This window comes from Lissotriton vulgaris, chromosome 6, assembly GCF_964263255.1.
Source record: "Lissotriton vulgaris chromosome 6, aLisVul1.2, whole genome shotgun sequence".
Taxonomy (NCBI): Eukaryota; Metazoa; Chordata; class Amphibia; order Caudata; family Salamandridae; genus Lissotriton; species Lissotriton vulgaris.
The window spans coordinates 1,103,333,527-1,103,350,953 of record NC_141694.1 but is presented as its reverse complement, the minus strand read 5'-3'; the positions used below and the strand labels follow the sequence as shown (position 1 = coordinate 1,103,350,953).

Sequence of the window (17,427 nt, the reverse complement as noted above, 5' to 3'; positions counted from 1 at the left end):
TCTGTCAATACTATATACTCACTTTTATGCAAGATATCACGACGATCGACGACGGGTCGAGACTGAGTCAGAGTGAGACTTGAGGAGTCGAGATTGAATGAAACCGCACAGACACAGGCAGGCTGGCTGATGCGTACAGGGCAGACACCACGAGGCGACTAGAACCAGATCCTGCCTGCCATCCGACGTCAGCAGTCTGAGCAGCGCTGCGCGCTGCGAAATGGCCAATCACTGTATGACTACATTCAAGTCAGACACAGTGATTGGCCATTATGCAGTGCGGCTGAGCAGCAGTGCACCACCCACGCGTGGCATCCAGTAATGGATTGCCCTGCCCTGCTGCGAGGTGACCGGACAATCCTGGTGCTGCATGCAGTGCCAGGATTGGCTAGGGGGGCACACTGACTGCTCGCCCTCTCGCCCTTCCTAACGCTGGGGGCTGCTGCCCGGCTAAACCAGCACCCCCCTGGTCACTCTCTATGGGGGGAGACCTAACTGTGCATGCTCGGGCTAGTTTCAGCCCCAAGCTTCACTTGCGCACTAGGGGTACCTGTCTCTGCTGCTGCAACCCTGCTGTCACTCAAGCTGTGCTGGACAGCCCCCCTGCACGCAGCACACTCCCGGAAAACTCGGGTGCTGCCCGGATTCCAGGTGTGGCTCGGCGGCGGCGCTTAAATAAATTACTCATGGGTGGCGATTATTTTTTTTAAACAAAAGTACAACATTTGCCTTGCAGCCGCGGGTCCATGTGGGCTAGTGGGCCTACACCCCTATGCCCCAATGGACGCACCGCGGCTGATAGATAGTGGACATGGGGAGAATGAAATCTAGTGGTGTGAGCTTGAGAAATTAAAACATTACATGCAAACATGACAAAACTCCTGTTGGTCTTTCAGCAAAGCTGGATTTACAGGCTCCGGACAGATCACCATGGGTTAAAAAAGGACATCCCGTAGGGCAGTATCATTGTATAATCCTTTGACAATTTTGTCACTACGATGATCACTCAAATGATTGGCACGATACCTGGTGTAAGGATAGGTCAAATTTCTACATTCTCGTAAGAGCTTGGTGCAAATGCCTGACAAATATCAAAAGAATTCTGACATTTAATTCTAGAACTTACACACAGAAATATTACTGTACCATATCAAATTTACTCCTGCTCCCACTGCCCTCTCATTCTTTACACTGTCAAGTCAAACGGTTAACAGAGCCCACCTTTAATAAAACATCAAGCAAGCACTGCCAACATTTTGATTTGAACAGATAATAAATGAGAGCCGAGAGTGAATAGGAGATGCTGTGATACCGTGGCTAAATTACAGATTTTAGCATTAGAATCTCAGCTAGTGCATTACAACAAATAGGATGCTTCTTGGCATTTTGCTATTCCCCAGGAACCTCAAATACTGCCAAAAGACTCTGTGACATGCAACTTTTTGGTGTTGTTCTGACGCCTTAGCAAATATCACGTTGAATTCTGATAACTGTTGTTTCATTTTTCCCCATTTCAAGTATGGGCCTAGAAGGCCTGTCATGAAAAGTGTCTTAGTGTGATATGCATAACTCTCAAAGCACCTGCCTCCCTTCTTCGCCTGACTTCCTAAAGAATTTTTAAAAATCTGGATACAATTCCAATACCCTGACACTGAACTACAACGCTACGCCCATACTGCATGATGCTGAGTGATATAGGTTTATAGCTAATAGATGACTGCTGTAAACAGAGGCCATTTTCAAAACAAATGTACTTTGACAACGTCAAACGTAAGACATTGTTCTAGAATGTATGGTTATGCTTTAAATGAGAAACCCAGTAATACCTATATAAATAGTTTTAGCTATAAATATAGAGCTTCCAATATATGCAAAAAGATAAAACAATAGATTTTTTTAACTTATAATTTTCAGGAGTTTCCTGCCTAAATTGTATGTTGAAAAGCATTGTATTATGACATGTCGTTCTGAAGGATGAGAGGTTGAGTGAGGGCACTGTTGAATGGGACAGTACACGAGTTGGAAGTGCTTTTATTAGAAAAGAGGATCTCTAACTCCTGAGCTCTTAATATCTTTTAAAATAATTTTGAAGCATGAGACCACATCATGAATTCTAAACCTTCATGCAGATACAAAATGTAAAGAGGGATGGATGGGACAAAGATATCAACTGTATCAGAAACAAGCTTGTTACCAAAATGGAAAGGCTATGCGTAACCCAACTAAAACAAGCACTGGCAAAGCCAATGGGTCTCGCCTTGTCGGCTTACTGTCTTTGCCAATGATTTTGCTAATGATGTGCAGCCTCAGCAAAAAGCAAAATGTTTTTTTCTGATGCTATTCAGCAAAGGCAAAAAAGACAAATTGACAGAGCTGGGCAGTCTGTAGGCATGTGTATTCAGGGTGACGCATGTACACACCTTCGAAATGATTTAGGCACCATTTCTTTTAATTTAGAGGTCTTAGGTGCAAATGTGACATAGATCAATACATTTTTTGTATGTGCTTCTGATACAGCGGAGTGGCTAGTGGTAAATGACAGGTGCTGAGCCCTCCAACAAAATTCAAATAAAATATGTAAATGATCATGAGAGGTGAATGGGTAATTGAGGCGCAGGTGGGGGAGAAGGTACGGGGAATGGTGAGGGGAGTGAAAGTAAAACACAGACATGCAAAAGTGCTTTTTGAAATGCAGAGCTGCCCAGCAGTAAATGGCAGCTAATGGGCCCTCCAAAAAAACTGGAAAAAGAAAAAGAAAAATTAATTTGTTTTTTGCTATTCATCCTCTTGCAGGGAGTGCAAGAGGATGAAGAGCAAAAAACAAATTCATTTTTTGGCATTGCGAAAGGCAAAAAATCTAGGAATACCGAAAAGAAAGGCAAGTCATTGGATAAGAAGCAAATTAGGGTGTTAATAAAGCCAAACAATGGTAAGTAATGGGCGAGCTTTAAGCCCACTTTAAAGGTTTTTGGAATGGCCTTCAAGAGGGCTTTTGTAAACAGACAGCTAAAAGCTGTCTGGGAGGTGAGACCTAAAATATTTGAGGTGGGCGAACCACTGAAAGCTCAAGCTAGGTTATGAGCCATAGGCCTAGCTCCGGCTCACCTCTCGGTCATCTTGGATCCTCAAGCACAAAATGAGCTGAGCTTTCACCTGGCTTTATGTGCCACCCACACTCTAACTTAAGCGCCAACAATGAAAGACACCAGTAATCTTTGATGTAAACCAAAAGAACAATGTCTACTTAGTGGCTGAAATACACAATCTGAAACTAGAAAACCTGGAATCCGTCTTATCTTCCCTGCTAGTTTATGTGATCCTAGGTGCCTATTTTATTTCTCAGAGCCCCCCTTTTTAGGTCTTCTGGCGTTAAACGGCGCGAAAGCGCGGTTTCGCCAGAGACCTATTGTGAGCGACTCTGCTTCCCAGGAGAGGGGACAGGAGCTGGCCGCGCGCTCGGAATTGAGCGGGCCACGCGCACGCGTACTCGCTCGCTGTGCCCAGCTCCTGTCTCCTCTCCTGGAAAGCTGTATCACTCAGCCACACCTCCCCCTTACGCATGCGCACACACACGAGCACACCTACACACACGCACGCACACACACATACATACAGAGACCCCCGCCCCCCCTCACCCCCCTGCCGCCGCCACTTCACACGTTCGTTCTTATAGCGCAAACTCGACCCAGGGTATTGAAGCACTTTAACATTAGCAGCAACCAATTGCATTACAGGCGGACAGGGACATGTTTCATTTTAGGCGCGGAGAGATTTAAGTGATTTGCCCAGAATTACAGGTAGCCTGAGCCCCCCGCCAAGACTAAACCCCCAGCTTCTAAGTCTGCCGCTGTAGCCATTACAACACATCTTCTATCTGCTCTTCGTTTAATTACGGTTGCACAAGAAGCCTTTGAAACGGAGGGGGTTCTCTAATGGGCGACAGGAAGCCTCCTTCGTGCTGACCAGGAGGAAGCACTCGGTCGGTCTCGTGACTGCTGTCGCAGCGGCTTACCTCTGGCGGCGAAGACCGGCCGCTGTGTGGCTGACTGGCCTCTGTCTCGCGCATGTCAGTAGGGTGGGTTCTCACATTTGCAGGAGTGGCTTGGTTCCCTGAGCGCTGCCCCTCGGAGCCTGCTGGGAGTGGTGTGTACGTGGTTGACTTTGGCTCAGACGGCCGCTTCGGCTCACGAGTTTCCCAGTCAGTCAGCAGTTGTAACGCAAGGCCTGCGCTGCTGCTCTTGAGTGCCCTGTATTCCGTCGTATCGTGGCTCCTCCTCTCAGGGGCGGAGGCCGAGCAGCGCTGACTGCCTCCAGGTGCTGGGCGGCCCCGGCTCAGCCTTCCCCCGCAGCCGGATACAGGCTCAGGCCGGAAGGGAGATAGCCGTTATCAGCTGCGGCGCCAAGCCCGGGCCCCGTGATTTGAAACATGGGGACGCTGAAGAGGTTGTGGCAGCTCTGCGAGGACTTGCAGCACCCAGACACGGTGGCGCGCTTCCAGTGGCTGTGTGGGGTAGGAGAAGCCGTGGAGAAGCACTCCAGGGCAGAAGAAATCGTAGCAAATGGACGGGAGCACCAGGAGCTGCGGCACAGGCCACCCAAGGAGCGGGTTTGGGGTAAAGGACAGCACAGGAACTCTCTGACCGGGGAGGAAGGCCAGCTTTCGAGATCAGTAACCGGGCGCTGTACTACTTGTTCACCCTGGGCACAGAGCTGGGCAACGAGCTCTTCTGTATCTCATTTTCCCCCTTCTGGATCTGGAACGTGGACCCCTACGTGGGCCGGCGGCTGATCATCGTCTGGGTGTGGGTGATGTACCTGGGCCAGTGCACCAAAGACTTAGTGCGGCGCCCCCGACCCTCCTCGCCGCCCGTGTTGAAGCTTGAGGTTGTTTACAACTCCGAGTACAGCATGCCCTCCACGCACGCCATGACCGGCACCGCTATCCCACTCTCCGTGCTGCTGCTATCCTACTGCCGTTGGCAGGTGAGTGCCCATGGGTGTTGTGTCCGTTTCACCTATGGGGTGGCAGTTTTGCACCTTAGTTTGAGGGCGAGAGTGACTGGTGCACTTAAAGAAGGAAGCTGTCAAAGGTGTCACTTGTTAAAGGATGTGGGGGGTTATTCTATTGGGGCAGGGGTGCTATCTTCCATCTATCCAATTTCCCCGCCGGTTGTAGTGGTGCATGGGATGGGTGTCCTCAGATTACTGCTTGTTCTGCTGGTATTATTTAAAAAAAATTAAAAGCCATTGTTATTTGTAATATCAATACATCTAAGTCACGTAAATACAACACAAATTGCAATAGAAATGCTATAGGTGTCACATTTGCGAAAGTTAAAACTATTGGCATTGTCATACACAATACCAATAACTCAAACTTTAATGCTGCGAGACCTATTGCATTGTAAATGCTTGTTTTTATTACTTTTAAGCACCTTCCAACGCATGTCTTCAAGATGCTCGCTGCATAAAAACCTTACTCGTGTTTCATGTAATAGACTATAATGTAGCTACATCTACAATATGAAACTAGGCTACATATCTGGTATGCATGACAATATGCTTCCCTTTTACTTCAGTAATGACATTGTCCTCAGGGACGGGGCATGAATGTTCTTGAATTCACGTTTAACAAGCATTTGCAATGCAATAGGTCTCGCGTTTACGCGAGTTTAAGCTATTGGCATTGTAACTGATAATGCCTTCTATTTATGTTTCAAAAATGAAAACAAAATAAAAGGCATTGTTATTTACAATGTCATTAGCTGAAACTCACCTAAATGGGACACCTATTGCATTGCAAATGCTTGTTAGATTAGTGAGTAGAAAAGCTCCCTTTTGGCCCGTGCGGCAAATTAATTAAATAAACAAGCGCGGCAGCTAAAGTAAAAGCGGACCACACTCCAAATAAAAAAAGATGGAAAATAGTGCTTACCGACTTATAAAGGCGACTGTGTAAGGCCACAAGTAAAAGATCCAGTCCTCATGGAAGGTAACAAATGGCGACAGGGCGGTAACAAGGAGGGACTAACAAGCCTCATTATGAATCGGAAACCAGCATTTACTAAGGACAATGACACCAGCCAATCAAAAATATGGGCGGAGAGAAGGCGAGGCTTCCACAGCATACTCGACTACTGCATGCCTTGCAGAGCGAGCGGTGCATGCGGGCTGCCACTAGGCTCGACCTAAAACCTAGCATTGCCTCTCAATTCAGTGACAATCTGATGTACTAAATTGAAACATGTTAAATACACTTTTTTGAATTTTAAAAAGATTACCTTTATCAGTTTTAAATGAGGGTTACTGTATGATTTACGTGGCAAATCAAATCAGGGCTCCGCTCGTTAATCTGCCAAGTTAGACACTTTGGGGCAGATTTACAATAACTGGCACATCCCTGTATATCAGCAGGGATGCACCAGTTATTGTGCGCTACAGCTCCGCCACGATGGATGTCCCGCATTTACAATGCGGTGCACCATGGGGCAAAAAAGGCACAGATGCGTGACGCATCTGTACCGTAAAGGCGACACATTGCTGGAGTTGTGGCCCAGGCGCGACGCAGCTCCAGCAATCTCTGGGAGCCCTATCATTGCAATGCTGCATCAATCCTTACACCTGCTTCAAGCAGGCGCAGGGTTTTGACGCAGCATGGGCTCAAAAGTGGCTGAGTGAAATCTTGTAGATTTCACTCAGCTTTTGGAAGGCGTTCCTACACCAGAACGCCCCCCCATTCCCCTGCGCAGGAACACCTACTTCTGGAGCAGGGCTTTACAACGTGACGCATCTTCCAGATGCGTCACGTTGTAAATACCCCGCATCATGGCGCATCTTTTGCGCCACCGCTGTGTCACAAAAGTGACACAACTGTAGTGTAAAGGAGACGCAAGGGGCTTGTAAATCTGCCCCTTTGCTCGGCTCCGACTTGGCTCTTTCTGTTAATTTCTTGGCTCGACAGCCTCTATTAATAATCCTGCAAATCCTGTAGGAAAAAAATTCCAAATATCTCCTTGACATTGGAATGGTGGATGGTTGTGCTCTAAGAGGAAAGGGCAAAAGTAGATAACTATTAACATTTTGAGCTAAGAAATAGAGTCTGTTTTCGATTACCATTAAAAAAGCTTTGTGCATCCAGTGCCTCTGCTCTCCGCTAAGCCCATCAGCAACAGCTTCTTCCCCACACACCGGGCTCTCTCCGAGGTCCATAAGTCCAGCGGTAATCAGTTGAAGAACACCAACAAACCGGCAAAAGAAAATGTCACGCACGCAGGTTCTGCAGCCTGCAAGTGTTTACTTTAGTCCTTTTTCAGTGTCACCAATAAGCATTATAGTAGTGCCGCTTTCCCAGCTGTTTATGACAGCTGTCAAAAGTAAAAGGTGTTCGTAGTGTGCAGAAAACTCTCTTATACAAGGAGCAGTCATCGTTTACTGTTTAGCAAATAATGTGCCATTTGACATGTAATTAGTCAAATGTAAGCAAGGATCAGTTGGAGACACGTGACTGTCAATGTGCTGCGAGTATTTACTATTCTAAGATGGCGCCTACAATTCCGAAAATGTAATGAGGTTTCGTAGTTCGGTATTCACGTTCAACCTCCTACGCCGTTGGTGATTATGATGGCGAAAATATTCTGACATATTGAAAGGCAGCAGCTGATAGACTTTGGTCTGAAGTGTGCAACAATACACGGGGCGTAGAAAGGACCACGTTGTTGTATCACTTAAAAGGAACGGGAGCTTGAGAAAGCTAAGTGCACTGCCACGTTTACACTGATTTAGAACAGCAGATAGTTATAAAAAAAAGAAGATGGTAATCTATTTTCCTAACAGCCAAGTGAGTGAGAACATAATTTTAGTCCTACATCTGTGTCTACGCGTGTCCAGGACCGCCTGGAACCATGAAAAATTATTCGTAGTTTCCGGAGGAGCGGATTGGGTGGTGCGACGTTTGCTTCTGACACCTGGATCCAGCGCACAGTTCTGTGCGTGTGCGTCCTGGTCATCCCCGGACCCTTGTCACTCTACTGAGTTTACCTCCACCTGCGTCAGCGCATGCGCATCACTAGCTTCTGTGTGCGAGGCAGGTGTAGCTGTCCGAGGCTAGAGCCACCCCTGCCTGTGCCGCACGGAAGATGCTGTCCGTGTGGAGTTTCTTGAAGCGGCACAAGAGGAAGTTTGTCTTTGCGGGAGCGGTAGTCGCAGGTCAGTGTTGCAGGTTAATGGGATTTACTTTACCAGTGACCCGCAGATTACCCTACCCTGAGACACATTGAATTCGGCTGCCTCCTGGTACTAGAATCAGCCGTTTACAGTTGGCGGTGTATAGCTCTCAGGGCTCTTATCTGAAGAACCACAACTTATCGTTTAACTGTTTTCAGTGTAAAGCGGCGATGTTTTTTTAAGTGACCATCCCCAACATTATTATAAAGCGTATACAGTGCCTCGTTACCCAGAAGAGTTTCCCCGAGCTAGACAAAGATAAGTATAGGTAGGTAAATAGCCACATAAAGAAAAAAGAAGCAGAACGGTCCTGTTTTGAGTTTTTTGCGAAAGATAAGTTAGAGATTAGCAGCTTCTCTGTGAATCGGGCAGCGTGTTCCAAAACATAGGGCTCACATAAGGGAACGAGATTGTTGAAAAGATGCTCTGAATGCCCAGGGATTAGAGAGTGACAATAGCAAATTCTTGAATTTAGTATTTTGGTTTTTCCCCACTTAAGTAACATAACTGCCAAATGTCCAGCTTGCTTATTTGTGACATTTCCATGTTTGTAGTGTGCCTATAAATATCACTTTAAAGTCTAAAGTCTAACTTTTGACTCTTTGTGACACTTTAGCTTGAGTGGATGAATTGAGTTCTGTACTTTTTTTGTTTTTGAGGTTATGGTGGTCTTGGGGGACATTAAAAGACGTAAAACATTGCTTAAGTGCTAATCAAAGTTTTAAAGTGTCCGTGCTCAGAAGTAGCAGATATTCCTTAAGTGTAGGGCAAGTCAGTGTTCAAACTGGTGAGGTGTGCTTTAGCATATCCGAGGTGCAGGCGCATCCACTCAGATCCTGTGGGCTAAAGACAGAGTATGCAATCATCCTCAGAGCACATACAATGTGAAGACAGTATTTTATTTAGTCAATACGTCAAGAAACAGCTCCTGTAACTCCTGTGTTGCATACAGTCTTCCAATCTTTTACAGCCTTCTAAACCCACCTAAATGCATAGAATTTAGAACATATCTTAAAATAACACTAATCCTTAATATAAATTCTAATCACCCACCTAATGAACAGAGAAACATCCCAATTTGACACAATCCTGTGTGTGTGTGTGTGTGTGTATATATATATATATATATATATATATATATATATATTTTTTTTTAAACAAACTAAAAAAACAAATAAAGAACTGCAATCATAGATTTCTAATCGTTTTAGGGTTCTTCACTCTTCTCTCACAAGTGTGTGAGATAAGATATTCAAAGACTACTACAAGGCTTCCCCCATTGAGAGGAAGACTCCCCGGTGCACTGCTCAAAGGAGACTATGGCGTCTAAAGTCTAAAGTGAAGTTCATTCAAAGTTCAATCCACAAAGTCAAGTCGTTTCTCACATTTAATCCATGTTCATTGTACTTCATGTATGGTTCATCAATGTTTCAAAACGTATGAGATAAACATAATCCACATAATTGTAATCCAATCATCAATAATCCCAATGCATTTCGGGCTGGTATCAAGCCCTTCCTCAGGGGATAGCTCTACAAACCAAAGGAAAATAACGAAATAAGGCCACAATAGTACATTTACCACAATGTCAAAAATTACACTGTAAATTCAAAGGTGATATCGAGAAAAATAAACAAGGTGAATGAGATCCAAAATACCCAAAAAGATCAAACTCCGTGACAATGAAGATGAATGAAATACTGGATGAAAACATGTGTGACATCAAGCAGGGAAACACGCTATAGCAAGGAGTGCAAAGTAAACAAAGAAAAACAACCAGAAACCCAAGTAAGCAACATCCATAACACCCCTGGGTGTATCAAGCATAAACGAGAATATGTACTAACATGGTTAATAAACAGGTCTATCAGAGAAGTTAAAACTCCCGTGCGTGACCGCACGCCCCCGTGAAATCAAGTTAGCTGAAGTCCTCAGTAGAGGTACTCACTGGAATCGGCGTCCGTGGACTAACTTGGTCTGCATCCGGAAAAGTGTCTCCAGCACTCAGTGTGTGAGAGCGGTTAGTAAACGTGCGTTGTGAAAATAAAGATAGGACTGCGAGACACAAAAATATGGGCGCCATCTTTGAAAGGTGTAAAAAGTAAATAAACAATAAACGAGTGTGAAAACAGTCTCCACCACCACCCGAAACAGGTCATGGGGAAACAACAGAATGAGAAACGATCAAATAGGTGAAGGAAAAAATAGAAAAATATGTAATAGGTGGATGAAGTAAGAAGTGAATGAACAGATGGTTAAAGGCAAATGTAACTGATGGTACCACAAAAGATCGATGGATCAAAGATAACATAAAAATTCCATCCGATCATTGAGTCCGTGTGGCTGCATCGTCGCCATATAGCGGATCCAAAAGTTCTTTCTCTTTAACAAAGTTTTTTTGTTGTCATGTGTCGGTGGTACTTGCTCCAATATTAGATATTTCAACTGGGCGACAGTGTGTTTTTGTTCCAAAAAATGTGTGGCAACTGTCGATTTGAGATTGCCAGTTCTTATGTTGCTTTTATGTTCCAGTAAGCGTGTTCTGACTTACCTCTCAGTATGACCAATATAGCATTTTCCACATGGACACTTCAACATATAAATTACATTCGCAGAATTGCAAGTGGCATTAACACGAAGTTTGATGGGATGGCCCTTCATGGGATGGTTGGTGATGTTATCTGCAATGCAATTGTTGCAATTACTGCAATTGTGACAAGGTCTGAGTCCCTTGAAAATAGTCGGTTGATGCTTCATGGTAGGTTTGGACAACATCTCTTTCAAGTTCCGTCCCCTGGTATATGCGAACAGCGGTTGTTGTGTAATGGCTCCCTGGAAATCAGGCTCCATGCTCAATAGTGACCAATGGTTAGAAATGATGTTTCTGAATTGATTGCTCAACACAGTGTATTTAGAAACAACTACCATCCGAGTATTCTCAGTTTTTGGTCGAACTTGTAAGAGTTTATCACGAGTCATATTCCCACATCGGGGGACAGCCTTTTCAAGTGTTTGTGGCGGATAGCCACGAGCTTTAAACCTTTCCACCATGTTAGTCATTTCCAGTTTACATGTATCTTCCGATGTAACAATGCGTTTGACACGCATTAACTGTGAAAGAGGTAGGTTCTGTTTCAACCCAGGCCGATGGAAGCTCTGGTAATGTAACATCGAGTTACGATCAGTCGGTTTGCGAAAAATGGTAGTGGTTACTATGCCTGCATGTCGTTCTACCTTAACATCAAGAAAATGAATGCATTCTCTGTCAAAGCTCCAAGTGAACTGGATACGATCATTGATTTCATTCCAGGATTTCAAGAAATCCAAAAGAGTGTGTTCTGTTCCTGCCCATAACATGAAGATATCGTCAATGAATCTTAAATAGAGTTTCCCACAACTTGTCCAAGCAGACTGATTCAATATATGTGATTTTTCAAATGATTTCATGAACGTGTTGGCGTACGACGGCGCTGTACAATTGCCCATGGCAGTCCCACATAGCTGGTGGAACCGCTTGTCAGATACTGTGAAGTAACTGTGGTATAACGTGAATACCAACAGTTCCATCAACAGTAATTGCATATCCGTGTCTAGGTTGGAATTAGAAAGTTCATGTTCAACGGCCGTTATGCCAAGGTCGTGAGGTATAGAAGTGTATAGTGAACAGACGTCCACTGTACACTATATAAATTCTTGATCTTCCAATAAACCAGTGGCTTGTTTTAATTTGATCAAAAAGTCGGTGGTATCTCTGACATGTGATCTTGTGTTCAAAACAAACGGCTGTAAGTATTTGTCCAAGAATTTTCCTGTGTTTTTATGAATGCTTCCTTTAGTCAAGACAATGGGTCTCATGGGTGGTCTAGTCGGGTGCTTGTGCACCTTGGGCAACATATATAACACAGGTGGTCTTGGGTTGATGGGTGTCAAATAATGTCTTACTCTATCATTGATGATGCCATTATCAAAAGCCTGACCGATGATTTTCATAAGGATAGAGGCAAACTCATTGGTCGGATCAGCTGGTAAAGGTGCGTAAGTGTTGGGATCTGATGTGTGTATCTGGATTTGTTCCACATAATAAGTAGCGTCCATGAGCACAAGGGCCCCGCCCTTATCAGCTGTTTGACACACAATCGATGAATTGTTGGCAATTTTTTGTACAATGTTCTTCTCTGTTTTTGTCAAGTTGTCACGTTTAACCCTCGTGTCAAACGCATTGTTACATGGGAAGATACATGTAAACTGGAAATGACTAACATGGTGGAAAGGTTTAAAGCTCGTGGCTATCCGCCACAAACACTTGAAAAGGCTGTCACCCGATGTGGGAATATGACTCGTGATGCACTCTTACAAGTTCGACCAAAAACTGAGAATACTCGGATGGTAGTTGTTTCTGTGCAATCAATTCAGAAACATCATTTCTAACCATTGGTCACTATTGAGCATGGAGCCTGATTTTCAGGGAGCCTTTACACAACAACCGCTGTTCGCATATACCAGGGGACGGAACTTGAAAGAGATGTTGTCCAAACCTACCATGAAGCATCAACCGACTATTTTCAAGGGACTCAGACCTTGTCACTACTGCAGTAATTGCAACAATTGCATTGCAGGTAACATCACCAACCATCCCATGAAGGGCCATCCCATCAAACTTCGTGTTAATGCCACTTGCAATTCTGCGAATGTAATTTATATGTTGAAGTGTCCATGTGGAAAATGCTATATTGGTCATACTGAGCGGAAAGTCAGAACACGCTTACTGGAACATAAAAGCAACATAAGAACTGGCAATCGAAAATCGACAGTTGCCACACATTTTTTGGAACAAAAACACACTGTCGTCCAGTTGAAATATCTAATATTGGAGCAAGTACCACCGACACATGACAACAAAAAAACTTTGTTAACCCCTTGGACGCTCATGACGAGCTCAGCTCGTCATGATGTACACCTCCCATACACTCATGACGAGCTGAGCTCGTCATGAACAATGGTAAATGTGGGATCCCAGCACCGGGGGGGGAAACCCTTAGCAGCCATGGAGTTAAAGAGAGAAAACTTTTGGATCCGCTATATGGCGACGATGCAGCCACACGGACTCAATGATCGGATGGAATTTTTATGTTATCTTTGATCCATCGATCTTTTGTGGTACCATCAGTTACATTTGCCTTTAACCATCTGTTCATTCACTTCTTACTTCATCCACCTATTACATATTTTTCTATTTTTTTCCTTCACCTATTTGATCGTTTGTCATTCTATTGTTTCCCCATGACCTGTTTCGGGTGGTGGTGGAGACTGTTTTCACACTCGTTTATTGTTTATTTACTTTTTACACCTTTCAAAGATGGCGCCCATATTTTTGTGTCTCGCAGTCCTATCTTTATTTTCACAATGCACGTTTACTAACCGCTCTCACACGCTGAGTGCTGGAGACACTTTGCCGGATGCAGACCAAGTTAGTCCACGGACGCCGATTCCAGTGAGTACCTCTACTGAGAACTTCAGCTAACTTGATTTCACGGGGGCGTGCGGTCACGCACGGGAGTTTTAACTTCTCTGATAGACCTGTTTATTAACCATGTTAGTACACATTCTCGTTTATGCTTGATACACCCAGTGGTGTTATGGATGTTGCTTACTTGGGTTTCTGGTTGTTTTTCTTTGTTTACTTTGCACTCCTTGCTATAGCGTGTTTCCCTGCTTGATGTCAAACATGTCTTCGTCCAGTATTTCATTCATTTTCATTGTCACGGAGTTTGATCTTTTTGGGTATTTTGGATCTCATTCACCTTGTTTATTTTTCTCGATATCACCTTTGAATTTACAGTGTAATTTTTGACATTGTGGTAAATGTACTATTGTGGCCTTATTTCGTTATTTTCCTTTGGTTTGTAGAGCTATCCCCTGAGGAAGGGCTTGATACCAGCCCGAAATGCATTGGGATTATTGATGATTGGATTACAATTGTGTGGATTATGTTTATCTCATACGTTTTGAAACATTGATGAACCATACATGAAGTACAATGAACATGGATTAAATGTGAGAAACGACTTGACTTTGTGGATTGAACTTTGAATGAACTTCACTTTAGACTTTAGACGCCATAGTCTCCTTTGAGCAGTGCACCGGGGAGTCTTCCTCTCAATGGGGGAAGCCTTGTAGTAGTCTTTGTGTGTCAACGCTGACTGGTACGGACAGCGTCATCCCTGGCAGCACGCCACAGATCATTATACAGGTTAATCTTGGATATATACAAGCTGTGCAAATACCTCCTTCTATTCTTTGTGAGATAAGATATTCTCATCTCATTAGTTTGAGAGGCGTACTCATGCTTCTTAACAAAATAATTAGGTTCATCTCCTGACTCACTCTGAAACATGGAATCTGAGCAATCAGTTGGCTCAGAATTCATCTGTTCACCTGAATTTACATTATTAGAATCCAACCACCAGTACCTATTGTAGGATTCTACATCGTTATCCAACACACCATCATCCTCCCAACTTTTACCTTCTCTTGCTAATGCAAGACAACTTTGTGAGCCTTATACACCCTTCTCCAACATAACCAGGTTATTCATCACTATACTAAATCTCTCTTGTTCAGTTGATCTCTACCTTTGTAAATTTCCGTGCACTCTTCACAAATACCCACTGTCCAACTTGAAGTTTAAAATTAATCAAAAGAAAAATGGACACTTGTAACAGTTCTGAACCAGTGGTTAGAAAATGAAACGTCCTCAAAAACTCAATGTTAATCGGAAAAAGCGGTATATATGTTTTGTCCGCCCCACATTGATGTTGTGGCAGTTATCATTGTGCGTTCCAATACGTGCTTAGTGCCAGCCTCATCCAGAGGCACTTCTGGTATAGAATGCAGTGTCCAGAGATTATGGGTTACCCACACCAAATGATGAACAAAACAGTTCAAGAGTTCATAGAAAAGAAAAAATGTAAAAAAAAAAGAGAAGGTCACCCTTATGTTTTAATGTGAGGTGAGATTCAATTAACATAAAATGAATTGATGCTACACCAAGATCGAGTTACTGGATCTCTTTAGTATTCTAATGGACTTGTCGACATGTTTCAGCTCCTTTTGGCCCTACGGGGTCTATGGAGCTTTCGTCAGGACTTACACACATATAGATTTGTTATCACACAATTCGTGTAGTAAATTTTGAGTGTACCTTTTCCGGCCCTCAGTTATGGAAACTCGCTCTCCACAATCTGTAATAAAAATGAGAGAGACACACAACAGTACAGAAAAATTATATTTGACTGATGTGGTGTTAGTGGTGGGGGGTATCGTCAAGGAGACAAAACATATATACCGCTTTTTCCGATTAACATTGAGTTTTTGAGGACGTTTCATTTTCTAACCACTGGTTCAGAACTGTTACAAGTGTCCATTTTTCTTTTGATTAATTTGATACTTACCATGGGGAAATAACATGGACACAATCATTTTCCTCCTCCCTACCAGTTGATTAATTACAACTTGAAGTTTAACCTGTTGCACTCCATGTTTAGAATTGTACTACCGTTTGTTATTAGTTTACAATGTAATACCTTCTTTCACCTCATTGGCATCCCATTTTACTTCTCTTCATCCATTCAGAATTAACCTTTAAATCCAATACTGTGCCTCTCATTATTGTAAATAGACTTTCACCTACAGAATCATAGGAACTGCTATTAGCCCTTATTATTCTCTCTAATTCAAAATTTCAACACTTACTATATTGGTGAGCTGTAATATCCATTTGATGGTTCTGTTATCCCTCTCCACAATGCCATTACCACAAGGATGATATAAAGGGCAGAACACTTTTGCGCAATACCAGCCACTTTCAAATAACTTGTCATTTCCTCTTACTTCAAGTCAAGTCAAACTTTATCTCGGTTACCAAGGTAACCATAAAAGTACATCACAGAGTAAAAAACACTATGTTTAAACATCTTAAAACAATACTGTACATAAAGATAAACACCTCAGCGATAACAAAGCATCAGTACGATGCATGAATCAAAGCATCAAGAAGTCTCTAGCAGATCACATGGCAGTGGTGTCAACCCGCTCTTGGAAGATCCTTCGCTTCACAATATTAAAAATCCAATAAAGTGCAGGTGCCAAGTTCTAAAGAAAGACAGAATTACAAAATACCAATAACCACAATTCTAAAAAAGAAAAATTGGGCATGAATAAAATACATAGTCCTGTCGAATATCATTTTAAATGTTGTACAGACCACCCAAATGAAAAATCCACATTAGTTAAAACAGCATCAAATTCCTTTTGTTCACTGCACATTTTAAAAAGGACCATATATTAATACAGTTAGAGGGGTAATCCAGCAATTGCAAATATTCCAGGGTATCCTTTGGCCTTCTGATACCTTGTTTCCTAATAATTGGTATTAAAAACTGTTTACTAAAGTCAAGGTAAAGTTGACAAAAAAAAGTAAGGTGTAACAGACTCGGGGGTGAACTTTCATTACAGGGAGATATAATAATTTTGGAGGGGTCAAACTGGCCCAAGGGGAAACCCAAGTGCCATCTCACAAAGTCCCGTCTAAGGCGGATGAGTAACATTCTATCCCCGAAGTAGTCAATCCACTCTGGATACGGTTTCGGGCCAAGTGTACTGTGTGGTGTGGTGTATTCCGTAGCATACGTTTTGGTAAGCTCGTGGGCTTCTCTAAGGTGATATTTATTCAACTTGAAGCAGATTTTTACTCGTACCATGTCCTGTTTGGTCAAGGTCTCTGGCTCATAGATTAAATGCTTCTCGTCCAAGTCAATCAGTCAGGGTAGTCTTAATGTAGTTAAACCAACAGATGTTCAAACCTCTTATGCAGGATAATCAATCTTTGACAGTTTCCCCATTGAAGGAGGCATAGGGGTTAATCCATATCGAGCGCCACATAATAAGGGGGGAAATTTTAATAAGGTCTTCCATATGATCCACCCCAAGCTCATGGTGCAAGATAAAAGTAGAAAACACAGGTGGAACATCCAATAGTCTCCTCAACACTATTTTGTTTGCCCTGAAAGGGTGTTTAATATAGCCCCAGATACATAACCTATATATCAAGATTGGGAGGCACTTTCACCTGTAAATCTCCAACAATGGGGCCACCATTTTTTAAATCTGTACGACTCGAGAGATTGAAAATATATCCAGACGATC

The 17,427-nt window shown here is 43.2% G+C and overlaps 2 protein-coding genes across 4 annotated transcripts in view; one reads left to right on the top strand and one right to left on the bottom strand.

Moving 5' to 3' along the window:
• Window positions 1-7,477, bottom strand: part of ADAT2 (adenosine deaminase tRNA specific 2) — a 96,968-nt gene extending 89,491 nt beyond the window's left edge. Inside the window, exon 1 of one of the 3 annotated variants that reach the window (XM_086927171.1) lies at window positions 7,114-7,477. In XM_086927171.1, coding sequence (XP_086783297.1) covers window positions 7,114-7,209 — 96 coding nt within the window. In that variant the 5' untranslated portion in view covers window positions 7,210-7,477. The remainder of the gene's footprint in view (window positions 1-7,113) is intronic. The other 2 variants (XM_086927172.1, XM_086927174.1) reach the window with 2 other exon arrangements.
• A 394-nt stretch (window positions 7,478-7,871) lies between these two features.
• The window catches only part of PEX3 (peroxisomal biogenesis factor 3), a 391,252-nt gene continuing 381,696 nt past the window's right edge, over window positions 7,872-17,427 (top strand). Inside the window, exon 1 of the mRNA XM_086927170.1 lies at window positions 7,872-8,205. Coding sequence (XP_086783296.1) covers window positions 8,136-8,205 — 70 coding nt within the window. The 5' untranslated portion in view covers window positions 7,872-8,135. The remainder of the gene's footprint in view (window positions 8,206-17,427) is intronic.